We start from the raw sequence: 14,582 nt of genomic DNA, 5'->3' as shown, positions 1-14,582 counted from the left end.
TGTGTGTGTGTGTGTGTGTGTGTGTGTGTGTGCGTGTGTAACAGGGTTGATTATGCTTCCACTTGCCACTGCAGAAATATGTATTGAATGTTTATGTACAATAGTTGTATTATTTGGTTCAGTTAGATGTCAATAAGGTGTTATGTCATTGGCTACAGGTGCAGATAACTCATATCAGCTACGTGTGTTTGTGTCAGAATCAGGTTTCCGTTTAATTAGGGTATCAGTCATAACTCATTACTGTCAGTGCCCAGGGTAAGACATGGTCATCTATGATCATTTAATAACACTGTTATAATGAAGCATTATGGAAAGGCCGATCATGGCAACTGGCATAATAATGAATAGCCATGAACCAGAGGCCTATGCAGGAGACAGCGAGCAAGTGTTGTCTGCAAGAAATAGTCTGCTCAATCAGTAATCTTAACCAGGAGAAATCAGTCATTCCTTGATGAGGAAACCTGGTCACTGTGTAGCCTGGTGTAGGCTATTACATAATTCAACACTGTAGCTTATATCTGCATATTATCACACTGATAATGCAACGACATAAATTAATATTTGCTGCTGTTGGTTGCTTTATGTCTGTCGGCGTAATTGGCACGTGATCCATCCATCATTTATTACCAATAAATATTTTACCTTATCGAGAACAGAACTGTCTGAAACATTTACCTACATCATTTGCGGGATAAAACACAATCGTTAAGTGATCGCTCCCGTTTTTTTTAGGTGACCTAAATAACGTGATATTGTTTTTACGCACTCCTCTGTCTGAGTGATATTTCTGCAGAAAGCCACGTCTATCCACCGTGTAGGAGTGGACGCAACAATCATACGACGCTGCTACTGATGATGCGAGCGCAGATCTAATGGAATGAATGAATTCGCTTCAGAACGGCAGCGTCCTCCATTGCATCATTTCACAAATCTCACCAGGAGAAAACCAATGACCGGACAACACAAGACATCCCACAACAGGACGCGTCTAAAAAACTGACGGAACACAGCGGAGCGGTAGATAGGGGTAAGTAATGCGGTTAGCCTACTAACTACTTACATGGTCTCAGAAAGACTAAGATTTATTTCATTTGACTCGGTCTGATGATAATATTCACACATTGTCATGTCACATGATGTGTAGCCCTTGTCATCTGTAAACCGCGCACCTCGAGATATGAAACGGTTCCAAATGATACAATGATTAGTATAGAACACGAAGTTTTTTTGCCTACAATAATTGCACATTCCTAAGGTCAATGACAAGTGCTTACTTCACATATAGGTCTGATTCATCGTTGTAACTGCTGACCGCATACAACAGTAGCCTACTGGTTCATTGCGCCTAACAATAGAATTGTAGCCTAGAGGTCAGTTGTAGACTTGCCTATCCAAGGTCCTCCCATGTCATTGTAGGAGACATGTCAAGTCCAAGTATAAACTATATGGACAATGCGTATATTTATATTCAGTCACAAAATACAGTTTGTGTGTTCATAAAAAAATATGTGAATATTTACTGAAGACTTTGCCTAAAAAATGTAACCCTCTTAAAAATATGAATCTGTTTTATAAAACCGCACCCTTACGTTGTAGCCTGCTACTGTATGTCTACCACTCCTACACATGTACCTTACCCCACCACATGGTTGGTGGTGGAACCTAGCGGCAAGGGAAGTTTGCCTCACCAGACTTGGTCAAGTTTTGAAATCCGATAGGGGGGAGCAGTATGGCCAGCTGATGCGCTAAAAGGCTAAAAATAACCACCTCCAATAAATGCTGTGTGGTTAGTGTCTCCAAAAACCAGGCGACCTGAATGAAACCGCGTCAATAAGGACACTTCTCTGAGGTAAGCTACATTGATCTCTATTATTATTCTGTTATGGCCGTGTATGCTATGTTGTGCCATGTGTTCAGCTACAGGGTCATTTAACTCATAGGAGAGGTCTGAAAACGACTCTTCTTGTGAGTGTTGTTGAGTTCTTATCAGAATAACTGTCGGAAAACTACTTTCCAGCTTCAATTGGACAACTCCTTGCATAATATGCAGTTTGTATAAAATCCCTATAGAAATATTAAACCTATGAATGTTAACATCGTTCGGCAACATTTGTTTGTTTAATTATTTCATGTGATCGGCTCCATTATTTTGAGAGCCAACAGGACTTTTATTTAGAAAGGGCAGGAATAAGATGAGCAGCTTTGGATGTCAGTAATGCTTTTCTAGAATAATCCGCAACCTTCTCTATCATCAGACTAGATCATTCCTTATCAAGGTGTACCATCATTTCATGTCTTGAACAACAGAATAAAGCAGAGGTATATTTGTGTAGTAAGATATTCCAGTTTGACTTGTGGCGCCAGTGTTGTGCCTTGAAGAATTGGTGTCGGCAGCTGAATAACAGTGCACTGCTGTTACTGTCAGTGTTGTCATCCATGTCAACAGAGGTTAGGGAGGTCTCTGTTGTCAAGGACAGGCATTAACACAAATTACATTAGAAAAAGTAAAGTCTTGGGAAATAGTATGGTGCATTCTTCCCTTTAATGATTATTGATCCATGGAAACTCTCTAAGCAATGTTTATTTTTTATTTAACCTTTATTTAACTAGGCAAGCCAGTTAAGAACAAATTATTATTTACAATGACGGCACACCAAAACGGGGGCTGGGATTAAAAAAATATATATATATAAATATATATATATACACTGCTCAAAAAAATAAAGGGAACACTTAAACAACACAATGTAACTCCAAGTCAATCACACTTCTGTGAAATCAAACTGTCCACTTAGGAAGCAACACTGATTGACAATAAATTTCACATGCTGTTGTGCAAATGGAATAGACAACAGGTGGAAATTATAGGCAATTAGCATGACACCCCCAATAAAGGAGTGGTTCTGCAGGTGGGGACCACAGACCACTTCTCAGTTCCTATGCTTCCTGGCTGATGTTTTGGTCACTTTTGAATGCTGGCGGTGCTTTCACTCTAGTGGTAGCATGAGACGGAGTCTACAACCCACACAAGTGGCTCAGGTAGTGCAGCTCATCCAGGATGGCACATCAATGCGAGCTGTGGCAAGAAGGTTTGCTGTGTCTGTCAGCGTAGTGTCCAGAGCATGGAGGCGCAACCAGGAGACAGGCCAGTACATCAGGAGATGTGGAGGAGGCCGTAAGAGGGCAACAACCCAGCAGCAGGACCGCTACCTCCACCTTTGTGCAAGGAGGAGCAGGAGAAGCACTGCCAGAGCCCTGCAAAATGACCTCCAGCAGGCCACAAATGTGCATGTGTCTGCTCAAACGGTCAGAAACAGACTCCATGAGGGTGGTATGAGGGCCCGACGTCCACAGGTGGGGGTTGTGCTTATAGCCCAACACCGTGCAGGACGTTTGGCATTTGCCAGAGAACACCAAGATTGGTAAATTCGCCACTGGCGCCCTGTGCTCTTCACAGATGAAAGCAGGTTCACACTGAGCACATGACAGACGTGACAGAGTCTGGAGACGCCGTGGAGAACGTTCTGCTGCCTGCAACATCCTCCAGCATGACCGGTTTGGCGGTGGGTCAGTCATGGTGTGGGGTGGCATTTCTTTGGGGGGCCGCACAGCCCTCCATGTGCTCGCCAGAGGTAGCCTGACTGCCATTAGGTACCGAGATGAGATCCTCAGACCCCTTGTGAGACCATATGATGGTGCGGTTGGCCCTTGGTTCCTCCTAATGCAAGACAATGCTAGACCTCATGTTGCTGGAGTGTGTCAGCAGTTCCTGCAAGAGGAAGGCATTGATGCTATGGACTGGCCCGCCCGTTCCCCAGACCTGAATCCAATTGAGCACATCTGGGACATCATGTCTCGCTCCATCCACCAACGCCACGTTGCACCACAGACTGTCCAGGAGTTGGCGGATGCTTTAGTCCAGGACTGGGAGGAGATCCCTCAGGAGACCATCCGCCACCTCATCAGGAGCATGCCCAGGCGTTGTAGGGAGGTCATACAGGCACATGGAGGCCACACACACTACTGAGCCTCATTTTGACTTGTTTTAAGGACATTACATCAAAGTTGGATCAGCCTGTAGTGTGGTTTTCCACGTTAATTTTGAGTGTGACTCCAAATCCAGACCTCCATGGGTTGATAAATTGGATTTCCATTGATTATTTTTGTGTGATTTTGTTGTCAGCACATTCAACTATGTAAAGAAAAAAGTATTTAATAAGATTATTTCTTTCATTCAGATCTAGGATGTGTTGTTTAAGTGTTCCCTTTATTTTTTTGAGCAGTATATATATATATATAAAAATAGGACAAAACACACATCAAGACAAGATGCCACAGCACTACATAAAGAGTCTCTATATTGAAAGCACCGCATCCGTTGGCTAATGTTATTTGAATCGTAAAAGCACTTTAGTCTTACTAATGTATCCTGTGTTTTTTAAAAGCTGATTCACCTTTAAAAGAGCATTACGGTTAGACCACTTTCATTGTTTACCTCTCTATTGTCCAGCCACTAGACTGGCTAGTGCTCTTGACTTGACTGACAGTTTTGGGGCTTGGATCCTCCCCCCAGGCTTCTCTGGACCAATAAGGTGGCATGGCTGGCCTGTCGTTCTGTGGCAACAATGTGACCAAGAATGCCTACAGTGTGGATACGGGGATGTTGAACAATGGCTGCTTCGTGGACGCCCTCAACCTGGTCCCTCACGTCTTCCTGCTCTTCATCACCTTCCCCATCCTCTTCATTGGTACGTGGACCATGCATAGTCCTTTACCTTCATAATGTGTGTGTGTGTGTGTGTGTGTGTGTGTATGTGTGTGTGTGTGTGTGTGTGTGTATATGTGTGTGTATGTGTGTGTGTGTGTGTGCACGTGCGTGCACGTGTGACCACTTTTAATCCTAGAGATCACACAGAACACTGATCTCTAAAGGTTTAACAGAAACAGGGACAGAATAGGACCAGAGGGGAACACAACGGGATCAGGAGACAGAATAGAGTCATAAGGGGACAGAATAGGGTCAGAAGGGGAAAAACAGGCTCAGAAGGGGACAGAAAAGGCTCAAAAGGGGAAAAACAGGCTCAGAAGGGGACAGAATAGGCTCAGAAGGGGACAGAATAGGCTGAGAAGGGGACAGAATAGCCTCAGAAGGGGACAGAATAGGCTCAGAAGGGGACAGAATAGGATCAGAAGGGGACAGAATAGGATCAGAAGGGGACAGAATAGGATCAGGAGGGGACAGAATAGGATCAGAAGGGGACAGAATAGGGTCAGAAGGGGACAGAATAGGCTCAGAAGGGGACAGAATAGGCTCAGAAGGGGACAGAAAAGGCTCAAAAGGGGAAAAACAGGCTCAGAAGGGGACAGAATAGGCTCAGAAGGGGACAGAATAGGCTGAGAAGGGGACAGAATAGCCTCAGAAGGGGACAGAATAGGCTCAGAAGGGGACAGAATAGGATCAGAAGGGGACAGAATAGGATCAGAAGGGGACAGAATAGGATCAGAAGGGGACAGAATAGGATCAGAAGGGGACAGAATAGGGTCAGAAGGGGACAGAATAGGCTCAGAAGGGGACAGAATAGGGTCAGAAGGGGACATAATAGGATCAGAAGGGGACAGAATAGGCTCAGAAGGGGACAGAATAGGGTCAGAAGGGGACAGAATAGGATCAGAAGGGGACAGAATAGGGTCAGAAGGGGACAGAATAGGATCAGAAGGGGACAGAATAGGCTCAGAAGGGGACAGAATAGGATCAGAAGGGGACAGAATAGAGTCAGAAGGGGATAGAATAGGATCAGAAGGGGACAGAATAGGGTCAGAAGGGGACAGAATAGGGTCAGAAGGGGACAGAATAGGATCAGAAGGGGACAGAATAGGCTGAGAAGGGGACAGAATAGCCTCAGAAGGGGACAGAATAGGCTCAGAAGGGGACAGAATAGGACAGAAGGGGACAGAATAGGGTCAGAAGGGGATAGAATAGGATCAGAAGGGGACAGAATAGGGTCAGAAGGGGACAGAATAGGATCAGAAGGGGACAGAATAGGGTCAGAAGGGGACAGAATAGGGTCAGAAGGGGACAGAATAGGGTCAGAAGGGGACAGAATAGGCTCAGAAGGGGACTGAATAGGGTCAGAAGAGGACACAATAGGTTGGAAGGGGACAGAATAGGTTCAGAAGGGGACAGAATAGGCTCAGAAGGGAACAGAATAGGGTCCGAAGGGGGCAGAATAGGATCAGAAGGGGACAGAATAGGGTCCGAAGGGGGCAGAATAGGATCAGAAGGGGACAGAATAGGGTCCGAAGGGGGCACAATGGAAAGGGATATAATTGCTTTAGCTCTGATGGTCTGTGTTTGTGTTTGTGTGGGTGATTATGTGGGTGTGTGTGTGACAATCCCAAAGCAACATGATTCAAGGATGCCTTTGGTAACCGTCCTTTCATCCCCCACACATGCTCACCAACAGAAAACACTATTATGTTGCTGCACTATATTCAAGCTACTGTCATCCCCCACACATGCTTCACCAGCAGAAAACAGTATTAAAATGCTGCATTATATTCAAGCTACTGTCATCCCCCACACATGCTTCACCAGCAGAAACAGTCTTAAAATGCTGCATTATATTCAAGCTACTGTCATCCCCCACACATGCTTCACCAACAGAAACAGTATTAAAATGCTGCATTATATTCAAGCTACTGTCATCCCCCACACATGCTTCACCAGCAGAAAACAGTATTAAAATGCTGCATTATATTCAAGCTACTGTCATCCCCCACACATGCTTCACCAACAGAAAGCAGTATTACAATGCTGCATTATATTCAAGCTACTGTCATCCCCCACACATGCTTCACCAGCAGAAAACAGTATTAAAATGCTGCATTATATTCAAGCTACTGTCATCCCCCACACATGCTTCACCAACAGAAAGCAGTATTAAAATGCTGCATTATATTCAAGCTACTGTCATCCCCCACACATGCTTCACCAACAGAAAGCAGTATTAAAATGCTGCATTATATTCAAGCTACTGTCATCCCCCACACATGCTTCACCAGCAGAAAACAGTATTAAAATGCTGCATTATATTCAAGCTACTGTCATCCCCCACACGTGCTTCACCAACAGAAAGCAGTATTAAAATGCTGCACTGTATACAAGCTACTTTTCATTCTTTCTGAGCTTTCAGTCTCACCGTTCAGATAAAGCCTTGAAGCAAGCATAACCCCTACTGACCACAGACTGGTTTAATCAATTCCACTGTTACAGATTCACAGTCCTGTGTAGAAGACAGGAAACTCTGTGTAAAGCCCTATGATTGATCTTGTGTCAGACATTCAGCACTGGTCTGTACGTGGGGCGGCAGGTAGCCTGGTGGTTAGTAACCGAAAAGTTGCTAGATCGATTCCCCGAGCTGACAAGGTAAAAATCTGTCATCCTGCCCCTGAACAAGGCAGTTAACCCACTGTTCCTAGGCTGTCATTGAAAATAAGGATTTGTTCTTAAATGACTTGCCTAGTTAAATAAAGGTAAAATAAATTAAAAATGTGTTCTTCATTGATCTGCTGGCTGTCAGTGTCATTTTCACCAGTCAACATAAAGCAGCTTTCCCCAGACCACAGAACAGCTGGTTCGACTCCTGGCTCTGGCCCAGACTTTATCTAACTGAGCAGGAGGACTGTGGGACTGTGGGATTGTGGTCTCTGAGTTGTTGTGGGACTGTGAGAAAACATAGTAAAACACAGTTTCTTGAAGAACAGGTCAGATGCAAAATTTGGTAACAGAATGACGGCACCAACAGCACAAGCCATTATTCTGTTTCCAAACTTTGCATCTGCACTGGTGTAAAAGTGTTTTAGTAAAATGTTCAGTGGATGTTGTTAAAAGTAGTCTTTGTGCATATAAGGGTATGGTTTGTTCAACTTGGCAATCATTGTTTTTTGTTTGACATATATTTTAAAGTGAAAAATCTGACTCTCAACATCACTCTCTTATCGTGTAATTTCCCCAATCACATCAATTTGGCTAGCTAACAGCTAACTTTAGGTGGAAATGATCTCTAAATATTGTTTGATTTACTTGCCAGATGTAGTGATGAGTGTCAGACAGACAACTTCACCAGGACAACTTTAGACTCAAATATAGGCTACTAGCCGATTTCAAGCTCTTTCCAAAAGTCTTCTCTGATGAAGTAAGCTAAAAACACACGTTGTTTCATTAGCTAGTTAGCTACATGCCGAATCGATATGCTACCCTCATGTCCTGTAGCCTATCTGAAATGACATTAACTATGTTTACTAATGGTGAAAAGTATGTAGTTACTGACTGTGTAACTATAATATGGAGCTAAATGTCCACATCTAAAATGAATAGGTGATCCTATTACAACCAAATTTACTTGGTAACATGCAGTTGGCAATGGTTTTAGCAGAGTGGGGGCCTCCTGGCCCCCCAGCAGACAAACCCAACGTTCTGCACCTTAACGCAACGTTTATGGATAACCATCTATTGTTGTGTTGTTCTAGAAGGCCTACTCTGGGGAACTGACTGGGTGTGTCTGTTGCTCGTCTGCTTAATGGGAGTGGCTCTGACTAAGCAGCCCAGTCCCTGAGGAAAACATTAATTGATGCTTCCTGGTCAAATCTGTGTGTGTGTGTGTGTGTGTGTGTGTGTGTGTGTGTGTGTGTGTGTGTGTGTGTGTGTGTGTGTGTGTGTGTGTGTGTGTGTGTGTGTGTGTGTGTGTGTGTGTGTGTGTGTGTGTGTGTGTGTGTGTGTTTTATTTCTGTGTTACTGTATGTTCTGAGTGTTTGCTTTGACCATTAGTCTTAAAGGTTTACAAGCAGTTAAAGTTGACCATTAGTCTTAAAGGTTTACAAGCAGTTAAAGTTGACCATTAGTCTTAAAGGTTTACAAGCAGTTAAAGTTGACCATTAGTCTTAAAGGTTTACAAACAGTTAAAGTTGACCATTAGTCTTAAAGGTTTACAAACAGTTAAAGTTGACCATTAGTCTTAAAGGTTTACAAACAGTTAAAGTTGACCATTAGTCTTAAAGGTTTACAAACAGTTCAAGTTGACCATTAGTCTTAAAGGTTTACAAACAGTTAAAGTTGACCATTAGTCTTAAAGGTTTACAAACAGTTAAAGTTGACCATTAGTCTTAAAGGTTTACAAACAGTTAAAGTTGACCATTAGTCTTAAAGGTTTACAAACAGTTAAAGTTGACCATTAGTCTTAAAGGTTTACAAACAGTTAACGTTGACCATTGGACTTAAAGGTTTACAAACAGTTGACCATTGAGGGCACTTGCCAAAGTTGCCTGCATTATGCAAGAGTCACCCAGAACATCCATGACTTTCACTGTTTGGCAGGAAAACCTTAATAATGCAGAGTGCTTTAGAATGAACTGCTGTGTTTATCTGTTTACTTCATATGTTACTGATTACAGATTACATGACAAATAAAGTTATCATTAATGTAATCCTTTGGATTACTCCAAATGAGTAACGTCATTACTTGGATTACTTGTGGATTACGTTACTGCCCAACCCTGTGTGTTTGCATGTTCGTGCATGCGTTCTTAGGCGTGTGTGCTTATGTTCCTGCTTATCTGAGTGTGTGTGTTCTCCTAGGCTGGGGCAGTCAGAGCTCTAAGGTTCAGATCCACCATAACACCTGGCTCCACTTCCCTTCCCCTAGGCTGGGGCAGTCAGAGCTCTAAGGTTCAGATCCACCATAACACCTGGCTCCACTTCCCTTCCCCTAGGCTGGGGCAGTCAGAGCTCTAAGGTTCAGATCCACCATAACACCTGGCTCCACTTCCCTTCCCCTAGGCTGGGGCAGTCAGAGCTCTAAGGTTCAGATCCACCATAACACCTGGCTCCACTTCCCTTCCCCTAGGCTGGGGCAGTCAGAGCTCTAAGGTTCAGATCCACCATAACACCTGGCTCCACTTCCCTTCCCCTAGGCTGGGGCAGTCAGAGCTCTAAGGTTCAGATCCACCATAACACCTGGCTCCACTTCCCTTCCCCTAGGCTGGGGCAGTCAGAGCTCTAAGGTTCAGATCCACCATAACACCTGGCTCCACTTCCCTTCCCCTAGGCTGGGGCAGTCAGAGCTCTAAGGTTCAGATCCACCATAACACCTGGCTCCACTTCCCTGGACACAACCTGCGCTGGATCCTCACATTTACTCTGCTGTTTGTCCACGTCTGTGAGATCGCCGAGGGGATCGTCTCCAACAAGTAAGAACCCCCCTAAAACTACTTCCTGTTACCAAAGAGGTAGTCTACTGTGGAAAACGTAACATTAGTAGCTGGCCAGAAGCCAGTGTTCACATGAGATTTTGTTATGGGTTGCTGAGATGACAGAAGAAGCGTTATTCCTTTCTGTCATTGTTGTATCCTAAAACGAATGGCTCCCAAGTTTCTGATGCAGTGAACTATTGAATTTCCTTGCTTCCCTCTAGTCCAATGTTTATAGAAAAATGAAACCACTGTCCCTCAAAATAACCCCATTCTCCAGTTTACCCAGACTGCAACCAATAAGATCCTCCAAAATGCTGCAGTAACACAAGCTATGATCGGAGACATTTATTGGTTGTGTTATTGACTGTATGTTTGTTTACTCCATGTGTAACTCTGTGTTGTTGTGTGTCGAACTGCTTTGCTTTATCTTGGCCAGGTCGCAGTTGCAAATGAGAACTTGTTCTCAACTTGCCTACCCGGTTAAATAAAGGTGAAATAAAATGTTAAAAATAAACATCATCTGATGCATCACAAACCCTGCATCAAACCCTGTTGATTGCACAACATGCTTATTTAGTGGCTGAAGCCAGCAGCTTCCTTCCATGAACAGTTTCAGTGTCACCCAAAATTTGATAAAAATATATTGATTTTTTTTTGGGGGGGAACAAAATTTTTAAGAGTACAGATTATTGTATGGTACAGTATACAAACGTTTTTGAGAAGGATCATTTGAAAAATACAATTGTGTGGAGTAAATGTATTTATTGGTTTCTTTTCATTTGAAAAGAAGGTTATTTGTTGATGTAAAAATGGAAATGTACTGATTTTAAGCTTGTGTCATTAGATCTGGGGTGGGGTTGTGATAAATTATTGCGAAAAATGGGGTCCCCAGAAATTCTGGCGAAAAAGATTGCGTCCCCGCTGAACAAGTTTGAATGCCACAGGGTTAACTGTATGAGACTGAATACAATGCCAACCTATAAACCAGAGATACGCTATGCATACCAAAGTGACTTTGTTTCTTTGAATATTGATGCAATCTCCTGTCTCTATCCTTTCAGACAGATGGACACCAATCACCTCCACCTCTTTATGCCAGCGTTTATGGGTTTCATAGCAGCCACTACATCTGTGGTGTACTACCACAACATAGAAACCTCCAACTTCCCCAAACTACTGCTGGGTGAGTCAAAATGATACCATCAGTGCATTCATTACTCCAAATGAACAGTTAGTGTTTGAGCAGCGCTGAATTAGCCTCCCTTTGCTGCAGTAGTTTAGAGGTTATGGCAGATGGCCCAAACACAGTTAGCTACACATGAACCGTTCTGCTGTACATAATAAAGTATACTTGTAATACATCTCTGGGAAAAGTAGTGCACGGGGTGATCAACCTCCTCCTTCCTCAGCTCTGTTTATCTACTGGGTTCTGGCGTTCATCACCAAGTCCATCAAGCTGTGGAAGTTTGCAGAGTACGGTGTTGGAGTGCTGCACCTGAGGTTCTGTATCACAGCCCTGCTGGTCGTTCTGTACGGACTCCTCATGGCTGTAGAGATCAACGTCATCAGGGTCAGGGTGAGTTAGAACACTGGTGGGCTGACTGCTTCCTGGGTCAGGGGTCATAGAGGTTCTATATGAAGAGAAGAAGGAAGAGGAGGATGTGATGTGGTGTACTGATGTGATCTGATAGCAGATGCATGGTCTTTATTTCAGCCCCTGTTGGCTTTTTACTTTTTTTACCTGGTGTGTGTGTGTGTGTGTGTGTGTGTGTGTGTGTGTGTGTGTGTGTGTGTGTGTGTGTGTGTGTGTGTGTGTGTGTGTGTGTGTGTGTGTGTGTGTGTGTGTGTGTGTGTGTGTGTCTCCCTCTGTCTTTGTGTATGTGTGACCATCTCTGTCTGTGTGTCCTGGTGTCCGTGCAGAGGTACGTGTTCTTCGCCAACCCCCAGAAGGTAAAGCCTCCAGAGGACCTTCAGGACCTGGGCGTGAGGTTCCTCCAGCCCTTCGTCAACCTCCTCTCCAAGGCCACATACTGGTGGATGAACCCCCTGATTATAGGTTTGTTTCCTAGGTTCCTTCCTTCCAGGAGTTTTCCTGGCCACTGTGCTTCCACATCTGCAATGATTGCTCTTTGGGATTTAGGCTGGGTATCTGTAAAGTACTTTGTGACAGCTGCTGATGTAAAAAGGACGTTGATTGATGTACAATTATTTTGATGGACTGATGGCTTGATCACAGGAGCCCATAAAAGACCCATTGAGCTGAAGAAGATAGGCAAGCTCCCCATCGCCATGAGAGCCCTCACCAACTACCTGAAGCTCAAAGACGCCTACGAGGATCAGAGGGTGAGTGGAGGAGGGAGTGACAGAGTTTCATATTCTGCTTCTGACAGGGACATACCATTCAATGGATCCCCAGTGCAGTGACATACCATTCAATGGATCCCCAGTGCAGTGACATATCATTCAATGGATCCCCAGTGCAGTGACATACCATTCAATGGATCCCCAGTGCAGGGACATACCATTCAATGGATCCCCAGTGCAGTGACATACCATTCAATGGATCCCCAGTGCAGTGACATATCATTCAATGGATCCCCAGTGCAGTGACATACCATTCAATGGATCCCCAGTGCAGTGACATACCATTCAATGGATCCCCAGTGCAGTGACATATCATTCAATGGATCCCCAGTGCAGTGACATATCATTCAATGGATCCCCAGTGCAGTGACATATCATTCAATGGATCCCCAGTAATGCTGAGCAATTAACTGACATTTCGATAATTTTTCATTTTTTTAAACAACTAATTGTTTGACGTCCGTTCAGTAATTTGAATTCCATTTCGTTCGTTTTTTTTCTCTGTGAGTTCGATGTGCAGTTTCTGTAGAGATAAATCAGATCAAGCCTGAGCTGTGCGATGTAGTAGGGAGTTGTAAATTCCAACAGGCCAATTTTCTACACAGTTTAGCGCAGAAAACATGGTAATTAACTACAATGATCATAATCCATTGCGCTCCCGCTTAAACATGTCCGGTCTGTGCGGAGCAGACATGGAGACGGAAAGAAGAGAAAACACTATCTAGAGGATAGAAAACAGTCTTCCTGATAATACATGATCTAAAGGATAGAAAACAGTTATCCTGATAATACATGATCTAGAGGATAGAAAACAGTTATCCTGATAATACATGATCTAGAGAATAGAAAACAGTTATCCTGATAATACATGATCTAAAGGATAGAAAACAGTTATCCTGATAATACATGATCTGGAGGATAGAAAACAGTTATCCTGATAATACATGATCTAGAGAATAGAAAACAGTTATCCTGATAATACATGATCTAGAGGATAGAAAACAGTTATCCTGATAATACATGATCTAGAGGATAGAAAACAGTTATCCTGATAATACATGATCTAGAGGATAGAAAACAGTTATCCTGATAATACATGATCTAGAGGATAGAAAACAGTTATCCTGATAATACATGATCTAGAGGATAGAAAACAGTTATCCTGATAATACATGATCTGGAGGATAGAAAACAGTTATCCTGATAATACATGATCTAGAGGATAGAAAACAGTTATCCTGATAATACATGATCTAGAGGATAGAAAACAGTTATCCTGATAATACATGATCTAGAGGATAGAAAACAGTTATCCTGATAATACATGATCTAGAGGATAGAAAACAGTTATCCTGATAATACATGATCTAGAGGATAGAAAACAGTTATCTGATAATACATGATCTAGAGAATAGAAAACAGTTATCCTGATAATACAATGGATCACCCGTGCAGTGACATACCATTCAATGGATCACCCGTGCAGTGACATACCATTCAATGGATCACCCGTACAGTGACATATCATTCAATGGATCACCCGTGCAGTGACATACCATTCAAAGGATCACCCGTGCAGTGACATACCATTCAAAGGATCACCCGTGCAGTGACATACCATTCAAAGGATCACCCGTGCAGTGACATACCATTCAATGGATCACCCGTGCAGTGACATACCATTCAATGGATCACCCGTGCAGTGACATACCATTCAATGGATCCCTGCTTTAATTGAATTAGAACATTCTGATCAGATTCTCTACAGTTAAAACTGTGTGTTAGATATATTACACTTGTATCCTATACACATATCAAGCCCAGGATAGGTTTGAATACATCTCTAAAGACTGTCCATTATAATATAGTCTCGCAAACCAGACTCTGTAATCAGGTAGTCTCATCTTCACTCTGAGGTTCATTGTAGTGGAACTCTCCTGTGTAGTTGTAACCCTTCCATTCCCCATCCC

The 14,582-nt window shown here is 43.3% G+C and overlaps 1 protein-coding gene across 9 annotated transcripts in view; it reads left to right on the top strand.

Moving 5' to 3' along the window:
- Nucleotides 1-766: 766 nt before the first annotated feature.
- The window catches only part of abcc9 (ATP-binding cassette, sub-family C (CFTR/MRP), member 9), a 76,650-nt gene continuing 62,834 nt past the window's right edge, over nucleotides 767-14,582 (top strand). For 4 of the 9 annotated variants that reach the window (XM_045700154.1, XM_045700156.1, XM_045700155.1 and 1 more), the window contains exons 1-8: nucleotides 769-1,027; nucleotides 1,792-1,849; nucleotides 4,574-4,748; nucleotides 10,104-10,245; nucleotides 11,310-11,431; nucleotides 11,658-11,824; nucleotides 12,169-12,304; nucleotides 12,485-12,591. In XM_045700154.1, coding sequence (XP_045556110.1) covers nucleotides 4,598-4,748; nucleotides 10,104-10,245; nucleotides 11,310-11,431; nucleotides 11,658-11,824; nucleotides 12,169-12,304; nucleotides 12,485-12,591 — 825 coding nt within the window. In that variant the 5' untranslated portion in view covers nucleotides 769-1,027; nucleotides 1,792-1,849; nucleotides 4,574-4,597. Of the gene's footprint in view, nucleotides 1,028-1,791; nucleotides 1,850-4,573; nucleotides 4,749-10,103; nucleotides 10,246-11,309; nucleotides 11,432-11,657; nucleotides 11,825-12,168; nucleotides 12,305-12,484; nucleotides 12,592-14,582 lie in introns of all 9 variants that reach the window. The other 5 variants (XM_045700157.1, XM_045700158.1, XM_045700150.1 and 2 more) reach the window with 4 other exon arrangements.

The sequence above is a fragment of the Salmo salar genome, chromosome ssa17 (assembly GCF_905237065.1).
Source record: "Salmo salar chromosome ssa17, Ssal_v3.1, whole genome shotgun sequence".
Classification (NCBI taxonomy): domain Eukaryota; kingdom Metazoa; phylum Chordata; class Actinopteri; order Salmoniformes; family Salmonidae; genus Salmo; species Salmo salar.
This window is presented reverse-complemented; position numbering and strand designations above follow the sequence as displayed.